The 22233-nt window shown below is 45.1% G+C and overlaps 1 protein-coding gene across 5 annotated transcripts in view; it reads left to right on the top strand.

Moving 5' to 3' along the window:
- Positions 1-22233, top strand: part of tgfbr3 (transforming growth factor, beta receptor III) — a 234838-nt gene that overhangs the window by 34689 nt on the left and 177916 nt on the right. For all 5 annotated transcript variants that reach the window (XM_068036762.1, XM_068036763.1, XM_068036764.1 and 2 more), the window contains exon 3: positions 19726-19946. In XM_068036762.1, coding sequence (XP_067892863.1) covers positions 19726-19946 — 221 coding nt within the window. The remainder of the gene's footprint in view (positions 1-19725; positions 19947-22233) is intronic.

The following is a 22233-nucleotide window of genomic DNA, read 5'->3' as shown; positions in this document are numbered from 1 at the left end:
TTGCAGAAGTATTTAAAAAATTATGTTGCATAAAGATTACAGATCATGTGAAGCAGATGTAAACTACATTAATGGAAATTTGTTTAATACTTCCGAACATAACTTATCTGGACTTGTTTGTGATTTGAAATGCACTAAGTACATTGCATTTATTTGTTGATCACCACAATATTGTCTTCAAAACCAGTAAGTTAGCTAACTTGCCTTCCTGATGATATGCTTGCATCCTTTCTCAAACTATTTCTCCAGGTGTTCCTTGCCCCATCCCTTTAAAGATGTTTTGCAAGTGCTATATGATTTTGTTAAAATATTTTTGCATACTATTTGTTCAAATCATTTATAATTATTACACAAGCAATGTTCATCTTTATACTTAGATACTGGAAATACATTTCCTTCAAGGACTTAACCAGAAAAAGGCCTTTAGATGATTTAGTTGTCTTTTTTTCTTGCATTCTGCAATATAGTAAAATGAATCTTTGAAATCTTGATATCTATCCTGTAGGGTCTCCTTTACTCATTCTATAAACTGCTGAATCTGTCTGTACTTTGTGGTATGTCTGTTGACCTTCTTGTTAAATAAAACTGGAACTATGTTTGTTAATTCTTCAGACACATTCTTGAATACTAAAAATGTCAGTACATACTTTGCTAATTTGTAACTCCTAGTTCCTTTTATTTGAGTAGACATATGGGGCTTGATTTTTCAATCCGGGGTCAGGAACCTGATGCCCAGATCATTTCCGGGCCCCGACCATTTCCGGGTCCCGACCCTGTGCTGCGCCTGTGTTGCTGACACGACTCTACTTAGAAATGGAAAGCCACTGATTGGGCTGGAGGCAAGCTCAGTGCCCGATTCGTGGTGCTCGGTGCTGCATGGAGGCTGGAACCAGCTCCAGATTGCAATGCTCAAAGGAAGACGGCAGCCATGACAGGCCTTGCTGTTGCCTTGCAGAATGGAGCAGGCAGGAGATCAGAGGGCCAGCAACATCATGGTGCAAAGAAGTGGCCAAATGGTCAATCGGAAGATACTTAACCTGCTCAGTTTAAATCACTATTTTTCCATTACTTTTATTCATCAGACACATCATATAATGGCTCCCTGCATTGTTCCTGACAGCTGAGCATTTACATGCACCAGACTAGTTGCTTTTTCTGGTCTCCACTTTGAAAATCTCCTTCTGGCCCTCCCCAGCCCATTAAGGAGATTAACAGGCTGCTAATTGGAGGCAAGCAGGGTTACCACTACACCCACCTCATGCCCTCACTTTGAAAATAGTGCATTCTGGAGGCGTCAGAAGACTGACACACCATCAAGGAGGACTGTTTGCAAAGTGCCCCTGCACTCGAGCTCGCCCCCATGGGCATTTGAAAATCAAGCCCATGCTGTCTCCACCTGGTGTTTGGACTGCTTTAAGAAAATCTTTGTTTTTTTTTCTTACCCATTTCCATTGTTCTCTGCATAATGCCCAACTCCTCTTGCACTGTCCTTGGAAATCTGATCCATGCAAATCCCTAATTTGCTGCTCTGTAAGGATGATTCAGTTCAATTTATAATCTACATTTCTTAATCCTCAGATAGCAGCTTCCAATCTAATTTTATGCGGAGCAATGTTACCTTCTATTCTTGAAAAATTATTTACTATGACTTTTTTTTAACAATGCAGCAGTTGTTTTGCTCTTTTTAGTTTTTAAAAATTTGTTTTTAGAATTTTTACAACCTTCTTCCTTGCCAGACTATTGCTTGAATTGGCACATTCAGCAAGAGCACTGAAATGGACCCATCTATCCCTGGACTAGTGTGGTAGCAGTCAAACAGGCTTGGTTTATACCTGCCCTCAAGTGGCCCTTGCTGGAAAGGGCAGTAAGTTAGATGTGATCCTGCCCACAGCCAAAAGATGTGCTGACACTAACTTAAGTATCTTGTCCAAATATCCTTGTTCAAATCATTGTTGCCATCAGTGCTATCATCCCCCACCTTCACACGAATAGGTGAGAAAAAGGTAATGTAGAAAAAACCTTGAACCATTTATCATTCAAAATTCTGTGTGTATATAATTAACTTGAATCAACATAGAATTTCTCCTGTGAGGTGAATCAAAGTGGAATCTCTTTTCCTTGCAGCATTCTGAAAATTCTGATTATCTCCCCTTAAAAACACTTAAAATAAACTTCTTATGTGAATGCACAGATATATGACAAACTGGAAAAGCAGTATTCTTCGTTGGTGGGCTGTTTACGTAAAATAGCCAGATGAATATCCTGGTTTATTCAGACGTTCAGTATAAGCAATGTTCCATATAACGGCATTTCATGCAGCTTGTTTATCATGGCATTTTGATGATGAACATCTGTACTGTAAAATTCTTTCGCTTTGTAAGCTAATGATAACCTTAATTTTCTTTCACTCTCTTCCAATTAACCATTATAAAGGCAGGTTAAACGGATGTAAATTACAGAACAGCTAGAACGTGTCTGTTGATTATTTCTTTGTAATGCAGCAACTTAGACTCCTTCTGTGCTGTAATTTCTGTGTGTCTGTACGTAATTAGTGTTAGTTCTTCAATTGAAGCTATCTACGTTAATCCTATTTCTGTAATCTTTGTATTCTCCTTTTCAAATACTTGTCCAATTACTTTTTAAATTGTATAGTTCACCTCAGTAGCTGCTTGTGGTAAAGCATTTCATGTTCTAACAACCTTGTGCATGAAAAAATTTCTTCTAAATTCTCCCTTGTTGTCTTTATGGTATTTGTGATCTATGTGTTTTGTCACCGATTTCTCAACCAGTACAACCAGCTGTAACAATTTATACTGTCAGACCTTTAAATGCTTTACATTTCCCTCTTAACCATCTCTGTTCCAGTGGACCCCCCCCTCCAAATTTTCAAACTTTCTTCTTAACTATAATCTCTTATTTCTAATATTCCCCTTAATTCTTTTTATACCTTTGCCATGGTCTAATATCCTTCTGATAACAGGGTGCCTAGAATTGCACATAATACTTTCAACTGACCAATTGACCAACGTCTTGTACAAATTCAACATCACTTTATTGCGTTTATGTTAATTTCCTCTATCTCTTTCCTCGATATAACCCAGATCCCATTTAACTTTTTATAGCCTTCCACCTTTTTTGATCTACCTATCTGTGTTAAAGGCCTGCTACCCGATCCAAACCCTATGGGACCCGACGACATGTGTCGGGTTCGGGTTGGGTCGGGTTGCACTTCCGGGTTCGGCATATGGGGTCGGGTCGGGTTGGGTCAGACACACTCTATCACAACCTCAGGTAAGTGACTCTAATGTTAATTTACTTTTTGGTCTTTAAAGATGGTTTTGTTACAGTTATTTTAAGCTTGTGCAGATAAGGAACAAAGTGAAAAACGGAAGGTAAGTTAACTGATGGTCGGGTCGGCTCAGGTGCAGGAAAAAATGTAAGGACTCGGGCAGGGTCGGGCTCGGGGCTGGATGGGGTTCTGTCGGGCCCGGGTCGGGTCTCATTTGCAGACCCGAGCAGGCCTTTAATCTGTGTTCCTCCCCCCCAACCCTTCCCTGCAAGCGTTCTTTATTCCTCTGCTTTGTTAAGAATACTATTGTCTAATTTACACTCCTTTCAGTACTTTTCTTCACAGAATGTATTACTACGCATGTTTGTATATTGAACAGCATCTGCTATCTGTCACTCAACAAACCTTCTCAAAGTCTCCTGCATTTTCTCTTTGCCATTCCCTTATTTCAGAGTCACCATGCTTTTTTTTTTTTTGCTTAGAGCCCTTCAGAGATTCATGTCCCACACCCCCTTTTCCAACAAACAGTACTTTTGTACAGGACTCCCAACTGCCTCAAAGCCTTGACAAAAATTGCTTTCCTCCAAAAAGGTCTCTTCTCATGTCACTATACTTTCAGTTAAGGGTGTTTTATTCATCATTAACAAGCACATCTCTATTTGCTGATTGTTAATTTCCTACGCCAGAATATTAATTGCATTCTGGAGAGATGGCAGCATAATTTAATAGGATTATTTCTTTTCAAAGGCCTGAAAACAAATTCAGTCATTCCTTCACAAAATAAATATGATCCAAAAACTCAAATGAAATCATAGAAATTTACGGCACAGAAGGAGGCCATTTGGCCCATCATGTCTGTGCCAGCCCAAAAAGAACATTACAGTCAATCCCACTTTGCAGCTCTTGGTCATAGCTCTGTAGGTTACGGCACTTCAAATGTAGAACCAAGCACTTTGTAAGTGTGATGAGAGTTTCTGTCTCGACCACGCTTTCCAGCAGTGAGTTCCAGACACCCACCACCCTCTGGGTGAAAACATTTCTCTAACTCCCCTCTAATCCTCTACCAATTACTTTAAATCCATGTCACCTTATTATTGACCACTCTTCTAAGGAAAATAGGTCCTTCCTAGCCACTCTATCTAGGCCCTTCATAATTTTATAATCCACGGTTAAATTGCCCCTCAGCCTCCTCTATTCCAGAGAAAAGAACTCCAGCCTATCCAATCTTTCCTCATAGCTAAAATTCTTCAATTGTTCAGATCCCATTTGGGTACTCCTACAGTATTTGTTCTGTAAAAACCTGTAAGGAACCTATTAAGCATCTCCACTGTTCCCTCACTCTCAAATGCATTTTTAAGTGCTTCTGCCCCTTCTTACAAGAGAATCTTGTCGACTGCCAGTATTTTCCATCTCCACCTCATCATTCCTAATTTTTTTTCCTCCCTTCTTCATTTTTCGACCTGGATTTTGCAACAATAATAATGTTGAGGCTATTGGTGTTCATTATTGTGGAGTAAATCAAACAGCAACTTCTGGTGTCTGCAGACTGGATTTGGTGGAGTAGATGGGGCGAAAAGGTGGGGGATCCTTGCCTTGGCCTTTTCGTGCCCTCCACCCCTGTCTGACCCTCCATTGTTCCAGAGGCGAAATTTCCGGCGCTGGGATCTCCGTCCCTTTAAAGGCCAATCACAGGTCTGGCAGCTCAGCAGTATCTGTTGCACCACCGGGAGCGGTGGCCACTGCCTGTATTGCAGAGTCCTCGGACCCAGGCCCAGCGCTGGAATCCAGGACCTCAGGTAAGTGAGGTGGGGTTGCCGGGGCAATCCGAAAGGCCCCGGCAAGGGGGTATAGGCGGGTGGTTGTAAAGTCCAGGGAGAGGGGGTCTTGGGAGGTACATTGTTTCCCGGCCAAGGCCACAGATTGCCCACGGAGAAGAAAACAACCCTCCCCTCTCCAAACCCACAGCAAGGGCACCTCATGTTACAAGGAACCCTCCCTGCGTGGTGGAGGCAGCCCCCGCCCCCTCCCGCTACTGCCGCTGGTTAGATCCCAGCGGCGGCAAGGTGGCCTTTAAATGGCCATTAATAGCCCACTTAAGGGGCTCAATTGGCCTCTGGGTGGGAAGGCTGTCGTTGGCCTATTCTGCCCCCAGGAAGGTCGCTTGGCGACCAGGTAGTGACAGGCCTTCCACCCTTACGCCACCCATTGTGATTCTATGGGCTCTCCCGCCTCTGACCTCCCCTCAGGGGGGCCCATAAAGACCAGCTCTGCATGTAAAACACACAGAAGTTGCTGTCCTGAGTTTCCCTGCTCCCTCACAAGCTTCACTACACTGGTACCTTGCTGAAAGACTCAGCATTGAAGTACACAAACAGTATGAAGTTGTGATATTGCCCACTTTATACCCAATAAACATGGCAAAAAAGGGCTTGTTTGTTCAAGTATAAATTAATTTTTTAACGGTGTGTAAAGTCTTAATTGCTGCCAAACAACCTATCTGGCATATAAAATTAACTTCTACAAGTGTAGATTCTAATTACTGTTGAAAATGTTAAAGCTTTAAAAATTATTTTTCTTTTTGTCCTTTTAATCTCTCTTTCTTAATCCCATCTTTTATCTTTATTGTCTTTCCTGTACATGATTTTATATTGAATTAAATATTCTAACTTCAACATTGTGGTTTAGGCTCTGCGTGCCTCAGTAATGATTCTTCAATCTGTTTGGTTGATAGGACACGCTGCTGCTTGCCCTATTTACAAAGGTCCCAGATCCCCTGTGGGCACTGTGCTGCATTAGACACCCAATGACTATAAGTTGCCACTCAAAAGCCCACAAAAAATTTGTGACCAGCTGTGAGAGTAATAGAGAGTGAGCACAGTTTGTTCGCCACTGACCACAAAATCCAGGCTGATACTTTTATTAATATTTATCGTTTCAGTCTGTATTATACTCAATATTTATCAGTTAAAATTGCATAAGAGCTTCTCAACATAAACTCTTGAAACTCCTGCAACTGTCCTCAGGAGTCAGAAGTGGCCTTCCTTGTGCTTTCCACCTTTTTTCACTGTCCTCATTGTTTTGGATCTCATTGCCTGGAATAGGGTGGGACTAAGTCTCTAACATAAATCTAAGTAACATGTTCCAAATATTGTCACTATCAAACCACTAGTCTGTTTTAGCATCTGATTAAAACTACAGTGCCAGTCTTTTTTCAGTTCACATGTAGAAGTTAGAGAAACTCTGCGAAAAGTAGATACAGTTAATCAATGTGGATAAGATACCTAAGTGGTCAATTACTCAATTGGTGTGGTGTAACTGAAGTACACAATTAGTCATAGTTTTTATGTAGCACAGTTTTATAATGCCCACTAAAATGTATCTTAGAAGTTAATTGGATATCTCTTATGTTTTTGATTGTGAACTAGGAACATAAGTTGGTGAGATGCTTAGCATGGCATTAATAAACTAAAATGAACTGACCTCAAAAGTCACTATTATACTTTGGTCAGAAGTGGTATGCAATCGCTGTGACCTTTGCAAGATGATTGTGCATATGTGCAGGCTGGCATTGTGACAGATAATTTAGCATCAGGATTATGTACCAGTTAGCTCCTCTTTGAAGGGACGCATGCACTTGAGTTTTGGATGGGATACTCGGAATCATTTTGAAAAAACTAATATGATTAATGAATGTGGATTTTGGAGCAGGAGCACATGCCTTACTAATTATTGGATCTTTTCCAAGGTTGTGATCAGATTAGCAGCTGGTGGTGGGAGAGAGAAATTACTTTCTGGATCGAAATATAGTTGAAACCATTGTTGACAACAATAGTGAAAAGCAGCTTGCTATCTTCGTTCCAAAGCAACTGTGATTGATCATACATGATTGTCACATGACCCCTCAAAATTAAAAGAAATAATCTTGTGAATAAAAATAATTCTGGTTCTCTCCTGGCGGCTCCGTGGGTGTATTCACTGAGCAACATGTTGAAAAGGACCATGGCTAAAGTCCAGTTTTGTTAAATAAACAGAGTCAATAGTAAGGGCTCTACAATTGACCTATTAACCCTGGGTTAGGGAAGTGGATATTGAACTTCAGTGACTGCTGCTGGAAATGAAGACAGAACTGGGTCAGGCTATGACACTTCTTAGATAAATGTCAATGTTTTGTCCTGTAACAGAAATGTTTGTCTTATTCATAGCAACAAGTAGATAATCGGGAAGAATTTAATTTATCAGTAGTTTTTTGAAGTGTGATCATCAAGATTAAAATTCCTTCAAAGTTTCAGAGTGCAATTGAGTTTTTAAGGATTTGAAAAGGTTTCTTGGAAGGTATATTGAGAAGCCTAAGTGGAAAATTATTTTCATTGCTAGGTATCCCTTTCATATGTGTCGCAAATTTTATTCTTCATAGGGTCATTCTTTTTAAAATGATCTAAAGGATTGGAACTCTAACATTCCTACTCTACATTAAAACAGTGGGATGTGAATGTGCTTTATTGATATCCAGCAAGGGAATACTTTTAAGATCCATTCACTTTTAATGATAAAATGAATTTGGACTAAGCTGGCTGAATTCTGAAGGACATAGCTACCAGGCCTCTGTTGTCCAACTCAGTCTTTCTATTTCTGTTCTTCATCAACATACTGTCCCTTTGCAACATTTTGTAAAGATATGGGGTCAGGTTTCGCATGTCTGCTGATGCGCTACCTTTGTACCACCTGTCTGGATCCTCCACTGCCTTGACATTGTCAGATAGCTTGTTGGAGATCCAGACCTAGATAAGCCCATAATTTCCTCTGGTTGAACATTGGCAAGGACTGAAGCCATAGTGTTTGGCCCCCACAACATACTACCTTTGTCACTGATCCTTCCTCCTCCTGGGCCACTGTCTCAGGTTGAATCAAACTGTTCGCAACCTCAGCATCTTATTTTCACCCTGAACTGAGTTTTCCAACTGCCTATCAGCTCCATTTGCTTTGGCTGCCTACTTCCATCTCCTTAATTGTTGCACATCTGCTGCCAAAACCCCCATCCTCCACACCCCCCCCCCCCCCCCCACAATAAACTTAACCTCATCCGTACCTCTGCTTGCTGCCTATATAATGTGCCTTGTGCTTGTTGATCTCCTAGTGGCTCAGATTTAAAATTCTCCTCTTGGGAATGGGGGTTGGGGTCAGCAGATTTCTGCCATCTTGGATGAGGCATATTGTGCACCATGAACTGAGTGTCTTGTAGATTTGCTGTATTTTTTCTGTAAGGATTGATTTACCAGCACAGTAATTGTTCAAGTTTTCCTTTAGGTAATTGATGCTATTCTTTGGCTGTTAGCATACAAGGTTGCTATTAGTGTGTTGATTATTTGCAGAACCCTTTTCCTCCTATTTAATAAAGCAAAGTGGAATCATGAATGTAAATATCAACATAAGATGATAAGAAATTGAGGCAGGAGTAGACCGTATGGCCCCTCAGCCTGTTTTGCCATTCTTCAGGTCCAGGTAGATTGCTCCTTCCGGATACGCAAAGAAACTGGGGACGAGATAACAGCAACATTAGTCCATATAGTGAAGGTGGTTCATTTTGATTGTAAGAATAAGGTGGCCATTTACTTTCTCTGGAAGGTACGGAACTACATAGGGTACAGGAGCAAAAAGATCTTGGAATACAGATACACAAATCACTAAAAGTAACAAAAAATGTTGGTAAGGCCAGAAAAAGTGCAAAGTATTGGAGTTCATCTCCAGAGGTATAGAATACAAAGCAAGAAGATAATTTTAAATTTTTGTACCACTTTGGTTAGATCACACTTTGTACTGTGCACAGCTCTGGTCTGCATACTCTTTGGCCTCCTTGTCTCGAGAGACAATGGGTAAGCGCCTGGATGTGGTCAGTGGTGTGTGGAGCAGGGCATGGAGTGGCTATAAAGGCCAATTCTAGAGTGACAGACTCTTCCACAGGTGCTGCAGAAAAATTTGTTTGTCGGGGCTGTTACACAGTTGGCTCTCTCCTTGCGCCTCTGTCTTTTTCCTGCCAACTGCTAAGTCTCTTCAAAAGGATAATGAAGCACTTGCAAAGTGCAGAAAAGATATTCAAGAACGTAACCAGATTTGAGGTGCAGCTCTCGGGAAAGACTGTTCAGGTTGGGGCTCTTTTTGTCTGGAAAAAAGACAAAGAGGAGATCTAATAAATGTCTTCAGCATTATAAAGAGACTTGATATGGTAGATGTGGAGAGACAGTTTTCCATTTGTCAGTAGGTCCAGAACAGGGGTCATATATATAATATAGCCAATAACACAGGGTTGTCCAACATTTTCGTGTGGAGGGCCACATTTCAATTATTGTCTTCCATAGGAGGCTGATGAGACAATTTGGGGAAGATATAGACATTAAAAATTAATCTTACTATTAATCAATACAACAACAATGTGCAACTTTGTGAAGAAGGTTTAAATGAGAAGATTAATTTATTGACTTGCTTTCTCGTCACTGTGTTGGACACTGATTTAGTTAGATACCTGGCATTTTTTTGCTTGCACAAGTAGTCGGTATTTGCCCTGCACACTTCTTGTAGTGATGCGGAGCATTCGGGAAAAATGTCCATCTGTGAGGAGTGATCTTGATCACTCTCTCTCACTCTCTCTTTGTCTCACTCTCTCTGTCTCTGTTTGTCTGTCTGTCTGTCTCTCCCTTTCTTTGTCCCCTCCCTCTGTCCCCCCCTCTGTCTCCCCCTCTCTCTCTGCCCCCACTTCTTTCTCTCTCTCATCTCTCTTTCCCTCCTCGCTCCCCCTCTTTCTCTCTCTTACCGCGCTCTCTCTCTGTCTCTGTGTCGCCTCTCTCTCTCTCTCTCTCGCTCTCTTGCTCTCTCTCTCTCCTCCCCCCCCCCCCCCCTGCTCTCTCTGACCCCCCTCTCTTTGTCTCTCTCTCTCTCTGTCCCACCCTCTCTCTCTGCCCCCCCATCCCCCGTCCCTCCCTCTGTCCCACCCGTCTGTCCCCCACTCTCTGTCCACCCCCCTCTATCCCCCCTCTCTGTCCCCCCCATTTCCCCACGTTCTCCCCCCTCTCTGTCCCACGATCCCCCACCCTCTCTCCCCTTCCCTCTGTCCTCCCCCTCCCCCCCCCCTCGACCCCTCCTCTACCCCCACTTCTGCCCCCCTCTCTCTCGCCACCCCCTCTGTCACCCCCCTCTCTCTCAGCTCCTCCTCTCTCCCCCTCTCTCTGTCCCCCACCTCCTGTCCACCCCTCTGTCCTTCGTCCCCTGCCACTGTCCTTCAGTCCTCTTGTCACCCCCTGTCCCCCTCTCTGTCCACCCCCTCTGTCACCCCCACTCTCTCCCCTCCTCTCTCTCTCCCCCTCTCTCTCTGTCCCCCAATCACTCCCCCTCTTTCTCTGTCCCCCCCAACCCCCTCCTGTCCACCCCTCTGTCCCTCGCCTCTCTGTCCATCCCCCTCTGTTCCTCCCCGTCCCACCCCTTCTCTTTACGCGCCCCCCTCTGTCGCCCCCCTCTGTCGCCCCCCTCTGTCGCCCCCCTCTGTCGCCCCCCTCTGTCGCCCCCCTCTGTCGCCCCCCTCTGTCGCCCCCCTCTGTCGCCCCCCTCTGTCGCCCCCCTCTGTCGCCCCCCCTCTGTCGCCCCCCCTCTGTCGCCCCCCTCTGTCGCCCCCCCTCTGTCGCCCCCCCTCTGTCGCCCCCCCTCTGTCGCCCCCCCTCTGTCGCCCCCCCCTCTGTCGCCCCCCCTCTGTCGCCCCCCTCTGTCGCCCCCCCTCTGTCGCCCCCCCTCTGTCGCCCCCCCCTCTGTCGCCCCCCCTCTGTCGCCCCCCCTCTGTCGCCCCCCCTCTGTCGCCCCCCCTCTGTCGCCCCCCCTCTGTCGCCCCCCTCTGTCGCCCCCCCTCTGTCGCCCCCCCTCTGTCGCCCCCCCTCTGTAGCCCCCCCTCTGTCGCCGCCCCTCTCTGTCTCCCCCTCTCTGTCTCCCCCTCTCTGTGCCCTCCCCTCCCTTTTCCCCCATCCCCCTCTCTTCCGCCCCCCTCTCTGTCCCCCCCCTCTGTCACACTCCGTCCCCCTCCTCTGTCCCCTCTCTGCCCACCATCCTCCCCTCTGCCTCCCCCCCTCTCTCTGTCCCCCCCCTCGCTGAGCCTCTCCCCCCCCCCCGCGTCTCTCTGACCCTCCCCCTCTTCCCCTCTCTTCCCCCCCCCCATACCCCCATCTCTGTCCCCTCTCTCTCCCTCTCTGACCCTTCTCCCTCTGTCCCACCCCTCTGTTCCCCCTTCTCTCTCCCCTTCTCTCTCCCCCTTCTCTCTCCCCCCTTCTCTCTGTCCCCTTCTCTCTGTCCCCTTCTCTCTGTCCCCTCTTCTCTCTGTCCCCCTTCTCTCTGTCCCCCTCTCTCTCTCCCCCTTCTCTCTCTCCCCCTTCTCTCTCTCCCCCTTCTCTCTCTCCCCCTTCTCTCTCTCCCCCTTCTCTCTGCCCTCCCTGCCCCCCCTCTCCCTCTCTGTCCCCCCCTCTCTGTTCCCTTCTCGGTCCCCCACTTCTTGTCTCCGCTCTTTCCCACCTCTCTCTATCCCCCCCACTCTGTCCACACCCCCTCTCCTTCCCCCATATCTGCGCCCCCCGTCTCCCCCCCTTCCCCCCCTCTCTGTCCCCCCGTCGCCCCCCCCCCTCTGTGTCGCCCCCCCCCTCTGTGTCGCCCCCCCCCTCTGTGTCGCCCCCCCCCTCTGTGTCGCCCCCCCCCCTCTGTGTCGCCCCCCCCCCCTCTGTGTCGCCCCCCCCCCTCTGTGTCGCCCCCCCCCTCTGTGTCGCCCCCCCCTCTGTGTCGCCCCCCCCCTCTGTGTCGCCCCCCCCCTCTGTGTCGCCCCCCCCTCTGTGTCGCCCCCCCCTCTGTGTCGCCCCCCCCTCTGTGTCGCCCCCCCCTCTGTGTCGCCCCCCCCCTCTGTGTCGCCCCCCCCCTCTGTGTCGCCCCCCCCCTCTGTGTCGCCCCCCCCTCTGTGTCGCCCCCCCCTCTGTGTCGCCCCCCCTCTGTGTCGCCCCCCCCTCTGTGTCGCCCCCCCCTCTGATGTCGCCCCCCCCCCTCTGTGTCGCCCCCCCCCTCTGTGTCGCCCCCCCCCTCTGTGTCGCCCCCCCCCTCTTGTGTCGCCCCCCCCCTCTGTGTCGCCCCCCCCCTCTGTGTCGCCCCCCCCCTCTGTGTCGCCCCCCCCCTCTGTGTCGCCCCCCCCCTCTGTGTCGCCCCCCCCTCTGTGTCGCCCCCCCTCTGTGTCGCCCCCCCCCTCTGTGTCGCCCCCCCCCCTCTGTGTTGCCCCCCCCCTTGTCTGTCCCCCCCTTGTCTGTCCCCCCTCTCATGCAGCACCTGTCAGCTGTGAAACTGACAGCGTGAATTTTTTAAAAAGCTGTTCTGAAAGAAGATAATGGAAAATTTCTCATCTCTGAAATACATCCGCGGGCTGGATGGAAACCTTTAGCCGGCCAAAATCCTGGCCTACGGGCCGTATGTTGGACAACCCTGCACTAACAGATCAATTGAAACATTTAGGAGCAATTTACACAGAATGGCGAGAATGCAAAATGCCCTGCTTCATGGCTGAAGCGTTGCATTGATGCATTTAAAGGGAGGCTTGATGGATACATGATGGAGCAGGGATTTGAGGGCAGAGTGAGAAGATTTAATTAGAGTGGGCGAATGCTTGTGTGGAGTATGAACACCAGCATTAGCCAGTTGGGCCAATAGCCTGTTTTTATGCTGCAGATGCTATGTAATTCTATGTTGTTTAGTTTTTTAATATGTGAAATACACATCATAACAAAAATAGTTTTCACTTCTTTTAATAAAGCAAAATCTCACAGAGGTGATTCACCAAGCGATGGAAATGGCTATTGAGCAGGGGTTTGAAAGATGTTTTTGGAAGGTCATAGAGTCATTGATTGAAGGTGACTGAAGATACAGTAAAAGAATAGATTTTCCGGAAGCTTTTGAAAATGGAACATACAAACATACAAATCAGGAGCAGGAGTAGGCCACTCGGCCCCTCTTGCCTGCTCCGCCATTCAGTAGGATCATGGCAGATCCGATATAACCTCGACTCCACATTCCCACCTACCCCTGATAATCTTTCACCCACTTGCTTATCAAGAATCTATCTACCTCTGCCTTAAAAATATTTAAAGACTCTGCTTCTTCTGCCTTTTAAAGAAGAGCGTTCCAAAGACTCACAACCCTAAGAGAGAAGAAATTTCTCCTCATCTCTGTCTTAAATGGGAAACCCCTTATTTTTAAACAGTGACCCCCCCCCCCCCCCCCCACCCCACCCAGTTCTGGATTCCCGCACAAGGGGATACATACTTTCCACATCCACCCTGTCAAGACCCTTAGGATCTTATATGTTTCAATCAAGTCGCTTTTTACTCTTCTAAACTCCAGCGGATACAAGCCTAGTCTGTCCATCTTTTCCTCATAAGACAACCCGCCCATTCCAGGTAATAGTCTAGAGTTGCAGAGTGCGGCAGCGTAATAACCTAAGGCATTGCCATAATGGTTGCATTCCTATGAAGGGTCACTGACCCGAAATGTTAACTCTGCTTCTCTTTCCACAGATGCTGCCAGACCTGCTGAGTGGTTCAGCATTTCTTGTTTTTATTTCAGATTTCCAGCATCCGCAGTATTTTGTTTTTATTATAATATGGTTGCATTCAGGTTAGCTTTATTTTGATTTTGTCAGATTCCTGCCCATAGTTTGATTTATGGTAAAATCAGCGACTATGACTCTGCCTGAAAGTGAACTATTATTTTTGTTATTTTTAGTTTTTTGATTCATACTATTTAGAAAATTAAGACATCTACTGGATGTTATCCAACTGGGCTTGTCTTTTTGATGGTAATCTGTTCTCGTGTTTGTCTTTTAAAATACTCAAACTTTAACATTGGATCTAGTTCTAGAAATCCAAGCTATTATTTTTCCCCAAGAGGCTGATATTGTGAAGTAAATTAACTTTCAGAGAAGCAAAACATGCACGGTTGCCATAGCAAATTTTGAACTCTGCATGTTGAGAGAATTTTTCACCAGTTGAGTGTAAAAAGTCAGGTTAACCTGCTGCTTTTGGTATTAAGAGTTTTTACTGCATCTTGCTGGTCTGATTGTAATCCAAGGTTACTGTGCCCTTTACAGTTGTTTGCAACGGACATTTATATTTCTTCCTTTGTTGCATGTAAAATATGCAACCTTGTAAAGCATGTTAATTTGTATTTGTACTTCATGTTCTTGTGATAGCTTTAGTTTATACCCTTATTAAATACTTTTTGATTAAATTTCCAGTCTTTCAACTGACCTTTTGCAGACAGATTTTCATTTAATCAAAAAGCACAGTGCTGTGCTTATCCCTACTAAAAGTTGTATTGTACAGCTACAGTTATTTTCTTTAAATTTAAGACCAGCTAATACTTGTGCAAGTGCTCTGTAGTTCTTTCCCTAAAGATAGATTTTGGTAACATCAATTAATGTCAAACTAACAGGATGTTGGTGCCTGGGTTCTCCCTCTCTTCCTCCTTAAATAATGGAGTGACACTTTCAATTTTCCAATCCAAAGGAATAATTCCCGAATCTAGCTTTTGAAAATTGACTAATGCCTGAATAATTTTCTCACCCAGTTCTTTTAATACTTTGGAGTGGCTTGCTAACTGGAGTGCTAAATTATTGGGCTCCCGATGTATGAACCTAAATCCATCAACATTCAAACTTGTCTTTATTGGACAAGTTTGGGCAGTTCTTAGCAAAGTCATTAGAGTGCTTTATCTCGGGGGAGAATAGTTGGCAGGACTGGGCCTGTCCAGAGTTGCATACCTTCTGCTTAAGAAACAGAATTGATGTTTGCAAACAATGGTGCCTTAGGAGGAAATGTGATAGGAGTGAGAACATGAAAAGGCAGGGAACTGTAAGTACAATTGCTCTGATTTTAAAGAAGAATGTATTTTTATTACACAAAAGATTTGGTAAACTAACCTTGACTCGATCCAAAATATGCAGTGGAATTGATAAACCTACTGCAGTAAGATTTAAAATGTAATGCAGCATGGAAATGGGAGTAGGCCATTCAGCCCCTCGAGCCTGTTCCACTATTCACTTAGTTCGTGGCTGATCTGTACCCGAGCTCCATTTACCTGCCTTTATTCCATATCCTTAGATACCTGTAATTAAGAAAAACTTATTGATCTAAGACTTGAAAATTTCAACTGACCCAGCATTTTGAGCCTTTTGGGAAGTGAGTTGCAGATTTACCACTACACTTTGTGTGGAAAAAATGCTTCTTGCTTTCACTGCAAAATGGCATAGCTCTAATTTTTTGTTTAAATGAAGCATTGATTGGAATTCAATATAAGGAATTAATCTTGAGGTGAAAGCTAACATTCAATTAGCCCTTTTCATTTATTTTTATAACTGTTACATTTCACTAACTGGAGAGTGAATCTTTTATACTTGCTCACTGTCTCCTACCTCCCAACCAATTACTGACCCACGTCACAAGTTACCTCTAATTCTGTGCACTCCTGATTTTTCGGAACCTTACCAAACAACTTTTGGAAATCCATATAGACAGTATCCGTAGACACTTCCCTATACACCATACTTATAACCGTCTTTAAAAATTCAACTGGATTAATCAGACATGACCTACCATTCATAAGTCCATGCTGACTCTCTTGGACCAGTTAATACTTGTACAAATGCTCAGAAGTTCTTTCTCTGAAGATAAATTTTGGTAACATCAATTAATGTCAAACTAACAGGATGTTGGTGCCTGGTTTCTCCCTCTCTTCCTCCTTAAATAATGGAGTGACACTTTCAATTTTCCAAACCGATGGAATAATTCCTGAATCTAGCTTTTGAAAATTGACTAATGCCTGAATAATTTTCTCACCCAGTTCTTTTAATACTCTGGAGTGGCAACTCAAGTCCTGTACAGGCTTGAAGGTTACTTGTTTAGAATAAAATGTTTTCATCTTGCCTAGGTGGAGAGTATTTAGCATTAAAATCTATCCTTTTTAAGAATTATTCTGGAACTACAGATGCAGTCGGTATTTATCCAGTATACAGATACTTCTGTATTTGAAATTGCTAGTCTTAAATGTTTCCCCTTTTCTCTCCTGAAGGGTATCATGATGTTGGATGGTTCCACAGGCCCAGTTACTATTTTTGATGTCTGAGCCTAGCACAGAATGTTGACTCACTTGTCCATCACTCCCTTGCTTATCTCACTGGCTTCCCGATTGTCAAAGCAGTGAATTCAAAATCCTCATCTCCAAGTCCATCAATATACTCACCCCAACACACCTCTGAATCCTCCACCAGCCTTGTATCCCTTTCATATCCATTGGTTCTCCAGCTCTGGCTTTCTGTGCACCTTCTCATCCCTTCAACCTATCTTGATCCATTTCCATCCAGCTGTTTGTAACACCCTACTTCTCACTTGTCTTTTAAAAGCCATCTTCCAGCCCATTTTTTCAGTTAAACTTTTGGTCATTTCTAACTCTCCCACCATGGTTTGGCGTTCATTATTTTATTTTACCCCGGTCTGTAAAGTGCCTTGGGATGCCTTCCTACATTAACGTTGTCTGCCATGATGATTTTTTAATAATGGGTGCCATCAAAGCCAAGTCTAATCCTTACTTAACATATGCAGAAGAGTCAGCTGTGGTTGAATTTCCACCATACTTCACTTCCTGTAGCCTAAGAATACTAAAGCCTACTGTGCGCCCATTGGTGTTCCAATATAGAAAAATTTAGAAGCTCCCAGGTCTGTGTTGCTTATAGATTGCATCACAGTTAACTTGTTTAGTAAACAGTTGAAACATAGAAAGATTTATGGCACAGAAGGAGGCCATTCAGCCCATCATGTTACCACATTTAGCTGTTTAATTCCAGCCTTTTGTCATGGGCTGGTGTCAAGAACTACAAAGAACCAACACAAACTTCTGTCATGAAATCAGATTCCCTATTCGTCCAAAAACTGTTAAGGGTGAACTTGAACAGGCTGGTAATAAGCATGTTGTTGATTAAAGTGAATGTCCCTTCCACATATCTATCTTTCCCAAATATAAACAAAATAGCATTTAGAAATTTAACTTTTGGAAGTAAATTGCATATTTTTTTTTAGTGTAAATCAGATAGCTAGATTCAGGATGACGAATGCAACTTTTACCCTCCCTCTTTCATCTTGTGACTGCATCGTATACATTCAGGTCACCAATGATGTATGCAACATCAGGCTCCCCCTCCTACACCTTCATTACTCCAAAAAAGTACACTTATTGCAATCATAGATGAACACTTTCTACTGTAATAAGTGTGACATTTCTGACATCAGTTCTTGTGGTAGAAGACAAAGTATGAAATCTGCACTTTTTCTGTATTCTTGCCCATTAAGAACTTGGCTGAAACTGTCCAAACATTTGCCAGATATTCATCGGCATGCCGTGAGTCCCAACATCGGGACCAAATGTGGGTCCCGAGCCCACGCGGGCGAATGGAGGGACTGCCATGGCAATTTTATCGCTGTCCCATTAAGGACAGTGGCCTACCTCTTTGATCTGCCAGCCCAATTACAGGGCCAGCAAGTCTGCAGCCTCGGCAGCACCACCAGTAGAGCTGGCTCTGAGCTACTGAGGCTGCAAGGGGAAAGAGAGGGCGCCTCCTTATTCAGGTGCCCTCAAAGGGCCAGCAGGAAAATATTGATGTGCTGGGACAAGGTAGGCTGGCCCCGGCAATTGGAGGGGTGAGTTCTCCAGCAGTAGCGTTGGGGCCCTGGGGTGGCCATGGCTGCCTGTGGGGCCCCTCTGTGGCCCACGGAGCCTCAGGAAAGGAAGGCCCCCCCCCCCCCCCCCCCCGCCCAGAAGCCACTGGGGCGCTGCCTTGATGCAGCAGGCGGACTCCTCATGCGGTTGGAGGGCAGCCGAACCGCTGCTGTTCCCGCTGCTGGGAATATCCCTGGGAACAAGTCGGGCTTCCCTCTCGATGTCTTCCACTGCCATTTTATCACCACCGCCTCCTAGCCTATCTCCAAAGGGCTGGTAAAACTCCGTCCATTATCTCTTTCCCCTGCCATTAGTGGGAAGATGCTTAAATTGTCTAGATAACTTTGACTTCAAACCCAGGATCAGAGGTGCAAGTTTAATCCACAAAAATCTGCTACTTGGGGGCAGTGGGGAATTTTTTGTAGGCAACAGGGGTCTTGGCCACCAACTGAAGAGCTGGCGAGAGCCCGGTGTTGCCTCCTCTGGGGAAGGCCCACTGCATGGCGGGCCATCCCCGGGATTAAGGACCCTGGCGACGGAAGTCTTGCCCACTGAGAGCTGTCAGCCAATCAGAGGCTGGCAGCTCTTTTACTGAGCAGCGCCGCCGTGGAGGGACACCCACTGGAGGCCCGGGTTGGCGGTGGATCCCACTCAGGTGAGTGATGGTGGGAGGGGTGCTGTGGGGTGGGGGTCGCGGGGGAGCAGCAGTAGGGTGATTGGCAGCAAGGGCAGGGGTGGTTCTCAGCAGGCCCTCCTTTCCCGATGTCTGTTCCCTCAATCAGGCACTGTGCCTTTGAACGAGAGACCCCCCTCTCCCCACCCCTGGGTGCTGGCAAGCGACCAGCACGGTTTTGTCTGGCATGCTCCCCACGTGGCGACACGCCGTCTCGCTGCTGGGCTAAATCCGTTGGAGGTGGGATAAGGCCCTTAATTGGGCATTAATTGCCCACTTAAGGGCTTCAATTGGTGCAGGATGGGAAGGCTCTTCACAGGCTTTCCCACCATGGGCTTAATTGGGATGGAGGCAGGAAGGTAGCGGGGTCCCCACCTGCCATCATCCTGCCCGATTAAATGCTCTCCCCGCCTCCAAACCTGCCATGGGGAAAGAGCATAAAATCCCCTCCCCTTTGTTTCCATTATTCTTGTGGGTTTATTTTTCTTGAAATGCTTTTGTATAAAATTTGAGTGCCTAGTTTCTAGCACATCAGTTATTGGATTTCTGCATGAACATGTTCAGCTAAAGATGTTAATGCTTCATGCCAGCATATTTTGAGTTATCAGCACTTAATGTTATCCAATCATTCCTCAACTTATATCTTTAGTTGATCTAGGTAAAACAACCTGTAAAGATTTATATAGGTGGATCTTCAGAGTCACAGTAGTTATTTTAAGTGTGATATTTTGATAATTGGATTCTGTGTAGATTTTCTAATATCCTTGTTGGAATAGTCATGCCAATATAACATTCTGTACAGCCACGCGAGTAGTAGGTGTTGAGTTATACCAACAGTTTAAACTAGTGGGGCAAGGGGTGGTACAGTTTGTATTGTGCTGTGCATGCTCATACATGTGCATGTTGCCAGGATAATTAGCTGTTCACAGTTAGAAGAAAACAATTTTTTTGCAGTTATTTTTCTGAGTAAACTTGTTTTTATTAATATTGTCTACAGGTCCTCTAGTGGGAAGTGACTGCATACTTGAACCAGTAGGTGAATCACATCCAGTTAAAACTTTGCTGGAGAGCTTTACTGTATCATCAGGCTGTGCAAGTGGAGGAACAACAGGTCTCCCTCGGGAGGTGCATATCATCAATTTAAAAAGTACTGGAACAGACCCCAACCACCATGACAAAGGAAAAAGTACTGGAGTTGACACCAACCATCAGGATGAGGTAAATCATAATATTGACAGAAACACTGATGGAAAAGTGAAAAATGTCTGAAGTAGCACTTTTTTCATTCTAATCTATTTAAGTTTCTGTCCCAGTTTCTGTTTGTACAATAAATTATTTTAAAGGATGTGGTTACCAGTAAAGTAATTTATAGTGTGCATAATGTGAGATGTCAGATAAGCTTCCTCGGTTTAACTGCTGCTGAAACTTTCATCCTTCCCTCTGTCACTTCTGGACTTGACTATTTCAATGCTTTCCTGGCCAGCCTCCCATCTTCTACTCTTCATAAACTTGAGCTCATCCAAAGCCCTGCTCCCTGTATCCTATCTTGCACCAAGTCCCATTAACCCATCACCCTTGTGCTTGCTTATGCATTAGTTCCCAGTCCAGCAATATCTCGAATTTTAAAATGTTCACCTTGTTTTCAGATCCTTACATGCCCTTACCCCTCTCTCTCTCTGTAACCTGCTCCTTTTGAGATCTCTGTACTCTATTTCTGGTCTCATGCATACCCCCAATTTTAATTGCTCTGCTATTGGTGGCTGTGCCTTCAGATGTCTAGGTTCTAAGCTCTAGAATTCCCTCCCTAAGCTTCTGCGCCTCTACTTCTCTTTCCACCTTAAAAAAAACCTCCTTAAAACATCCCTACTCAATCAAGCTTTTGGTCATGTGACCTGATATTTCCTTATGTGTCTCTGTGTCAAATTTTATTTGATAATGCTCCTGTGAAATGCCTTGGGACGTTTAACTATGTTAAAGGTGCTATATAAATGCAAGTTGTTGGATATTTTAACAATGAGTGACAATTTGCTGTGGTAGGGCACGAAATGGCATCTGTTGTTGGTTAAACTTGCTCCTGCATGTTTAGGTTCTTAAAATTTTTTTTGTGACAATTTGGCTGAAAATGCAAGGCGATAACATCACAGTGAGGGAAATCAGGCATCTGGGATCATAGTGAACAGGACAAGCAACTCTGTACCTCCTTAACCCATCTGTCAGATTGAGTAGTGCTTGTTACACCTGTAAGCAGTCTGAGAATCTTGTGTTTAGTGTGCCTGCATTGCTCAATATCCATCTATACAATAGCATAACAGGTGTAACAATAGTGTTCCCTTGTGATCTGAATTGCATAGTCATTTCATGCACCTCTATCTTCAAAGGAAGACCAAGAAAACACACAGTAAGATGAGGCGGGTGCAACTTTATTTTACAATAAATAAACATACCAAGCAACAGTTATAATCAGACTCAGTTAATTCCTTGTTCCTACCATCCCCAAACCCCACCCTGAGTACAATGGTACAAGGACTAGGGGACACAGATTGAAAGTTTTGGGGAACAGATGCAGGGTGAATATGAGGAAGCACTTTTTTACAGTGGGTGGTAATGACCTGGAACCTGCAGCGCACAAGGGTGGTGGAAGCAGAGACCATCACTGACTTCAAGAGCAAGTTGGATGGCCACCTGAGAGAAATAGACTTGCAGGGCTGCAGGGATCGAGCCAAGGAGTGGGACTGACTAAATAGCTCCGTGGAGAGCCGACATGGACTCGATGGGTCAAATGGCCTCCTGTGCTGTACTCTATGACTCTGAGTTTCTCACCATGACCCCCTCTCCTTTCCTCCCTCAGCCTGTGCACTGAGCAACTCCTCATCCTTTGTGATTTCAACCTCAAACTCATTCCACTTGCTTTATCTTCTGATCTGATGCTCTGCAGTTTTCCCTTAACCTTTCCCTCCATATAATTTCTTCTACCCTTATTTGTGGCCACCCCTTCGATCATTTTGCTGTCTACTCCCATACTCACAATCATGGTTTCTGACTACGTATCTCTCACATGATTGTATTGAATGGCGGAGCAAGCTCGATGGGCTGATTGACCTACTGCTGTTGCTATGTTCCTACTACACATCCCGCACCCTTTCCAATCCTACTTTCTTCTGCATCTGCCCATGGTAAAAAATCAACAGCAAGCCACTTAAAACTGCACTTTTAAAGTCCCAACTGTCTAGCCTTGCTCCTTCATTTGATATTGCTGCAGCTATCAATCCGCTCAACCACTCACACACAGCTGGTTTAGCGTTCCATCACCATATCTGGCTGCATCAAGTCCTAACAGATCTCACTTTCCTATGCCAAGACCACTCGGTGTCCCAGGAGAAGGATCTCTGGTTCTTTTTTACATTACCAACCATCTCATAAAACCTCATTTTCCAGCTTCCTTCTCTCCCTTCAACATTACTTTCAACAAAAGGAACTCAGAGACTCCAATGTGACTAAGATTGAG

The sequence above is a fragment of the Heterodontus francisci genome, chromosome 8, assembly GCF_036365525.1.
Source record: "Heterodontus francisci isolate sHetFra1 chromosome 8, sHetFra1.hap1, whole genome shotgun sequence".
Taxonomy (NCBI): domain Eukaryota; kingdom Metazoa; phylum Chordata; class Chondrichthyes; order Heterodontiformes; family Heterodontidae; genus Heterodontus; species Heterodontus francisci.
This window is presented reverse-complemented; position numbering and strand designations above follow the sequence as displayed.